Source organism: Ammodytes marinus (genome assembly GCF_949987685.1).
Source record: "Ammodytes marinus genome assembly, chromosome: 11".
In the NCBI taxonomy this organism is placed as follows: Eukaryota; Metazoa; Chordata; class Actinopteri; order Uranoscopiformes; family Ammodytidae; genus Ammodytes; species Ammodytes marinus.
Genome location: NC_137215.1, coordinates 25,157,492 through 25,163,480, shown reverse-complemented (window position 1 = coordinate 25,163,480; position 5,989 = coordinate 25,157,492). Strand labels below are relative to the sequence as shown.

The following is a 5,989-nucleotide window of genomic DNA, read 5'->3' as shown; positions in this document are numbered from 1 at the left end:
TCTGCTTGTGACCGGACTTGATACGGAATATAAAGGGGTTTGAAGGTGAGGCAAAAGTTTTCAAATAATGCAGTGAACCATTTCACCTAATAATAAACTGGACAAAACATTTTCCTCTGTGTAAGGTACTTCAAATGTGCACTATGTAACTGTGGGTGTGTCAGAGAAGTTAACTTTTTCTAAGGTATATTAGTATAACTGAATAAACAAACACTTTCCTCACGGGTAAATTCAATTGGATCCCTGGAACACTGTTTGAAGTTATAAAGCTACCTGAACAGTTAGCTTTTCACTGTTGTTGTTGTTGTTTACAGCAGACGGGCCCACAGTTTTGTCTACGAATATATTCTAGTCTTACGTATGGTTCCGGGTGACTAAAAATAATGTTGTTTTTAATTAATGCTGAAATAATTATTCAAAACTTAGAATTACATTACATTACGTGGAGAACATGTTTTGTAAAGTAACTGAAGGCTCTGCAAAAAAAAAAAAATCTGAAACTGCATAGTACACCTTTAAAAAAAAGATGATTTACCCTCCCAGTATTACAGAGAATGTTTGTCAGGTGTTGTATTTATTTGTCATATATATGAAGTTGTCATCCTTGGAATAAGTGGTGTAATGATTGTACAAGTCTAATGATTGAATAAACTAAACTACAGCATGTGGACTATTGGTTTCACTGCTCTATCAGCCGTTCACATAGCATACATAATAAGTGCCCTTTGTGAAACTACCCAAGATCCATTGAAACCATAACAGTCATTACTTCAAACTGCACAACCCGCCTCCTGCCTCCGGATTGGTGCAAACGTAACGTGTGACGTGTTGATACCTGAGGCGGGAGCCATGACAGCAGGTGACACACCCTCATACCTGTAGTCTTTCACAGAGGAGAGGTAGAGAGATATATGACACCCAACCTGTCTGAACTAGTTAGAGGCATGCTTTTGTCACCTTGTTGCTATGGAAGCGAAGGGGGAAGGGAGGCGAGGGCTCAGGGGGGAGAAAAACTAGGTGAGGCAGGCAGGAGAGAGAACCAAGACAGAATCAACAAATGTTTTCATTTGAATACAAACTGCCTGCTAATGCTGTGTTTTGTCAGAACTGCAGAAATGGAGGAGAAATAAAAATATATTGCTGGTGTGTCCCTTTAAAGTAGAGTTAAACATGTAAAATATAATGCATTGGAGGTTGTTTGATCACGTTCTATAGGGGTATTATTATCATCATTGTGTACTGTAGCTTGGAATGTAAAGATTCAGCCTTCAGTGTGAGGTCTGGGTTAAACAGATGTCACAAGGGGTGCCTTCAGAGAGAGCACAGACAGACAGACACACACACACACACAGATCATGTTGTGACAGGATCCCCAAAGGACTTTTCCCAGCAAACCTTAGTGGAACACAACAAAAACAAAAAAGTGCTTTAGTTTGTTGTGCAACAAATTCCCACCTTACATTCATCACTTCCTTGCTCAAATAAAGGACTAATAACAATATTTAACTATATTTATGGGCGCTTTTAAGAACACTCAAGGACACCCTACAATTCAAACAAACAAATACAGTTAAAACAGGCAAATAGCTTATAGTTAAAACAAGCTACAAATGTATTAAACAAAAACAAATCCAGGAGTTTGATAGAGTGGAGTTACGTGGGATAGGCCAGTCTGAATAGGTGAGGATTTTCTTTTAAGTCAATGTAAAAGTCTAGCCTCTCCCAGCCGTTGTGTACATTCTTCATGTGTTGGTTTATGACAGAGCCAGAACCTGACCGACTGGTTGAACACACAGCCAAACTGTTTCAGGGATACAGCTGGAAATGACTGACTGCCTCCCTCTGCAATAAACAGGTGTTTAATAGCTAAGCTAGTCTCAGTCAGCCAGTATCACCAATACATAAGAAACACTCAATGCAGGTTAAGATTCGATGTATAGGTTAAGTTCCTTTACGTCAAGTGTGTCAACAAGGAGAACCCAAAGACAAGGACAGCCAAACATTCAGACGAGGGCTGCCACACCCATGAAAGGACTCCCCTTTGTGACAACCTTCCCCATTTTAACAAAAGGCTTTTTATTTATCTGCTATTAAAAAAGCAGCCATCTGAAGATGCTGCACTTGAACCATCACAATACCAGGCTTTGTGTTGTCTTTACCAAGCTGCAGTATCAGAACAAGCTTGATGACTGAAGACTAGAACATGACTTGCTAAATGTGGCCAACAGTGGCTCTTTCAAACATTTTCCCTTCCCCCATATGATCCGTTGTACTTTTCCACTGTGACCGAGGCCCAACATGCACTCTACTGACAAAACATTAAAGAAACCTGCACAACACACACAGAGGAAGTCTTTTAAAAACATTTTTTATTAAAAAACAATCCATCAAACACACACATTAGTAAAACGAAACTGTACAATCTACGATGTGGAATTTAAACCATTCAATAAGCTCTAACAGAAAACAATGGCATGTGCCAGGCATACTTTAAAAAGCACAGTTCATATGGCAAATAAGATTGGATGATGCGTTAGAAACTGGTTACGCCATCAAAATCTCCCCCGTCAAAAAAAAAAAGAAGCAAGTTCATTGTTCCTTTACAATTTGCATTTATCAAGTAAAAATTGTGAAAATGGCACACTCCCACTGCAAAAACATTCCTCAGAGCTGATGTACAAGCTTGACTCTTCGTAGACTCCAACAGCAATATAGGCTTTTTACATGGGCTCCAACTCCCTTTGCTGAAATGTGAGATCAAGGACAGACAAAGCAGGTTAACAAACAGTAATTATATGGTGAAAAAATAAAATAAAAATGGAACTGACTCAGACAACATTATAGGAAGTTCACCTCACCTGAGCTTTGTTGTACCGCTGGTTTCGCCTTCTGGCAAAGAACTATAGACCAAAAAAGGGAAAAATTATTAGGACACTAACTTATAGCTTGATGCGCTTAAGCCAAATATATGTTGCATGTAGACGTGCACTCACCACCACTAGCAGGCCGGCGACCACAGCGAGTATCACCACCACAATGACAGCAATGATCCCACCCGACAGATTCTTCATGGTGAAGGTTGGGGCCTCCTCATCAACATAGTACACCAGGATGTTCTCCATCTCAACCTTCTTGCCGCCAACAACTGGCTCAAACTTTTCCTGGTTCTTGAACAGAGGCAGCACCTTGATCTGGTAGGACAAGAGGAGATGATTAAAATGACAGATAGTCAATGGACCTCTCTTTAAGCCATCTAAATAAACAGATCCAACGTACATCTTTCTCCATGTAGTAGGCCATTTGGGTCAGGTCATTGACGCGGTCTCCCTTTGCCTTCTTCACATCCACAACAATCATGCGGGCTTTGGGGTCATACTGCAGGATGACAAGACAAGGATGTTTGTTAATTGCTTTTAAAAAGGGTATTTAATTCAATTATCTTTGTAATGCCGTTCTGAAAATTAAATCAGTCGACATGTAGAACCGTGAAAATAAAAAAATGCATGTTAGACACTCACCTCGACATTGTCCACCAAGGCCTTGTTGAAGTTGATGTAACGTTTGTTGATGGCATCTGCGATGGCACTGTGTTACGACAAGAGATTACAATTGTGAATTAATAAGAACTTCAAAGTTTAAAATGCAGTTGGGCATGAGCTGTGCAATATACTTACGGCTTCAGCTGGTCAGCAGTCAATTCTGCACCTGTCAATGGCTTGTGTGTCAGCTGAAGACGGACCCAGCTGGAGAAACATTACAAAATGGGTTATCAACACTGTGTTGGAACATTCCCCCAAACCTTTATATCCAATCCATAAGGATGCAAAACACTCACTTGGTCTCCACCAGCTTCTCACACTTGAGAGTCTTGTCTCCCTTGTCAGTTCGGCGGACCCCGGCGCTGTTGACGCACCAGCACTCCTCAGTGTTGTTGCACTGCTTGGCCTTGAATTTGCCGTCATTCTCACATTCTGGGTCGTAGATGCCATCGTTGTCCACGAAGGCCGTCTCCACTGGCTTTCCTCCAATGGTACGTGTGTCCTGGCCTTTACTAGCTCTGTACATCTCAGCCTTCATCAGGTAGCACTTGGGGACCACTAATGGGGAATGAAAGAAGAAGAAAAAGTAAGGCACATTGCAACGAAATAACCCTCAAAAAAGGAAAGCTGAACAACAAAAAGTACATTATTTTACTTACATTTGGCGCAGTCCAGCGTTTGCTTATTGTTGTTGCCGATCAAGACGGTACACGCACATGGAGTTAAATCACAGGTGGCCCACTTCATTGTTTCACATTGACCTAAGCAGAGAAACACAATGAGTTGTAATTTAGTATGGCACAATGTTTGAACTCAAATCAATCCAACAAGAACTGTAGTTTCCATTTGTATTTCCATCTAACATCCTCAATCTATGGAGGCTTAATAGATAAATGGACAGACACCATTGGACAAAGACTTTCAGGTTGATTGAATACTTCACATGTGTGCAAAATATATCATTGACAAAGTATAAAACTGATTGGGCCCACTGAGCGACTTCCTGTATAGTAGGCATAGGCTATAGACCCATGAACACAAGGGGCTGAGAGTGAGAACAGCAGGTAGACGAGCAGGTTCACTGAACACTTGGGCGTTGGTTTCTTTTCCCCGGAGAGCGGGCCAAAACCTCCCAACCCCCACACAGCCACCAACACAGACTGCGTTTAGTCTAACATAGGTCGTTACATTTGAGCCTACATCCAAACATTTTTTAATCCCATCTTTACCCGCCATTTTCCTTCGCTAATTAACTTCAAACTTCATTCGAGCAAACGTTAAAATGAAGGCAAGAGGTTAGACGCCACATTAAAAAAGGTAACAATTAACCTATATCTCCATTGTTTTGTAGCCCAACTGAAGCTGTGTGTTAACCCAAACGGCGTGGTTACACTTTTTAGGCAACTTTTTATGTAACACAGTATTAAATTAAAAGAATTTAAACAAGAATACTTACAGGACTGTGCCGAGGCCACCGACGCGAGGGCAGCAAAGACGAGAGCAATCCACATTTCCATGATGAAATTAAATAAAAAACCGAAACAATTACGAATTAAAACGAGCTAGTTTCCTTTGTTGGCTTTCTATCCGTCCGTCGTCCACAGAGGTCAACGAAAGAGTAGTGAGTGGCGTCGAGGAACACAAGGCTTCCTTTTACTCCCCGCAGGTGTGTCCTGGTAAAACCTGTTCGGAAAGAAACTCGGTGGGATGCGCGCGCACACAAAGGTGAGGACTCAAAACGGCGCGAGCTCGACCTATGTGAGGTAATGGCGTAGTGAAGATTATCGATTAGAATATTCCTTTTGGTAGTTATTTCCTTTGGTAGTTTACTGTCGGACTGATAACACAGAAGTAGTGGAGTAAATTTATAAGGCAGGTAGTCTCTAGACGTCACCCTAATTTGCATGCTCATCGGAGAAGGAGGGGCTGGCTGATCGAGCACACCTTTTATCCGGTATGACCTTATTAGGTCTCTCTCTGTCTCACTCTCTGTTGACATTTTATTCTTTCAGCTCATCAGTAAATCTAAATGTAGCTTACTTTATTTTGTAATACTTTTGGCTCAAACAAATCCAATAAAAGAAAATGTATTAGTTTCTTTAAGTCACCACTTAGCCTATATACTTTTATGGTTCCGTTTCGACAGATACATTATGCCTAATTTATCTTTTTGTAGAACATATTTCTGTAGGTTGTGGTTATTATTTAATAAAACACTGCAGGTGAATAGAGTAAACATTTGAACTTATAAATATCATAAAACTAAAGCCAGCACTAAAATATTTGTCATTTTTACAACCTATCGTGCCATTTTTTTAACGAACCGATTTTGGATAACACCTTTTTTGCATTCTATAACTACTGTGTGCAGGTCTTAAAAAGTAATTTTCTGCGTGTTTTTTAGGAACAAAATGGCTCATAAATAAGTCAATTAACAATATATGAACAAA

At 40.4% G+C, this 5,989-nt stretch overlaps 2 protein-coding genes across 2 annotated transcripts in view; one reads left to right on the top strand and one right to left on the bottom strand.

Annotated features, from left to right (window-relative positions):
- Positions 1-712, top strand: part of plekhh2 (pleckstrin homology domain containing, family H (with MyTH4 domain) member 2) — a 33,765-nt gene extending 33,053 nt beyond the window's left edge. The window contains exon 30 of the mRNA XM_080036335.1: positions 1-712. This exon is cut by the window's left edge and continues 1,314 nt beyond it. The gene's annotated coding sequence lies outside the window, so the exon portion shown is untranslated.
- Positions 713-2,349: 1,637 nt separating this feature from the next.
- epcam (epithelial cell adhesion molecule) lies at positions 2,350-5,388 on the bottom strand. Its single transcript, XM_080037330.1, has 9 exons — positions 4,996-5,388; positions 4,199-4,300; positions 3,836-4,097; positions 3,675-3,743; positions 3,519-3,585; positions 3,277-3,375; positions 2,994-3,191; positions 2,859-2,900; positions 2,350-2,744 (listed from the first exon to the last, which is right to left on the bottom strand). The coding sequence occupies exons 1-9, from the start codon at positions 5,054-5,056 to the stop codon at positions 2,721-2,723; spliced, it is 924 nt and encodes a 307-aa protein (XP_079893456.1). The 5' UTR covers positions 5,057-5,388; the 3' UTR covers positions 2,350-2,720.
- Positions 5,389-5,989: the final 601 nt, after the last annotated feature.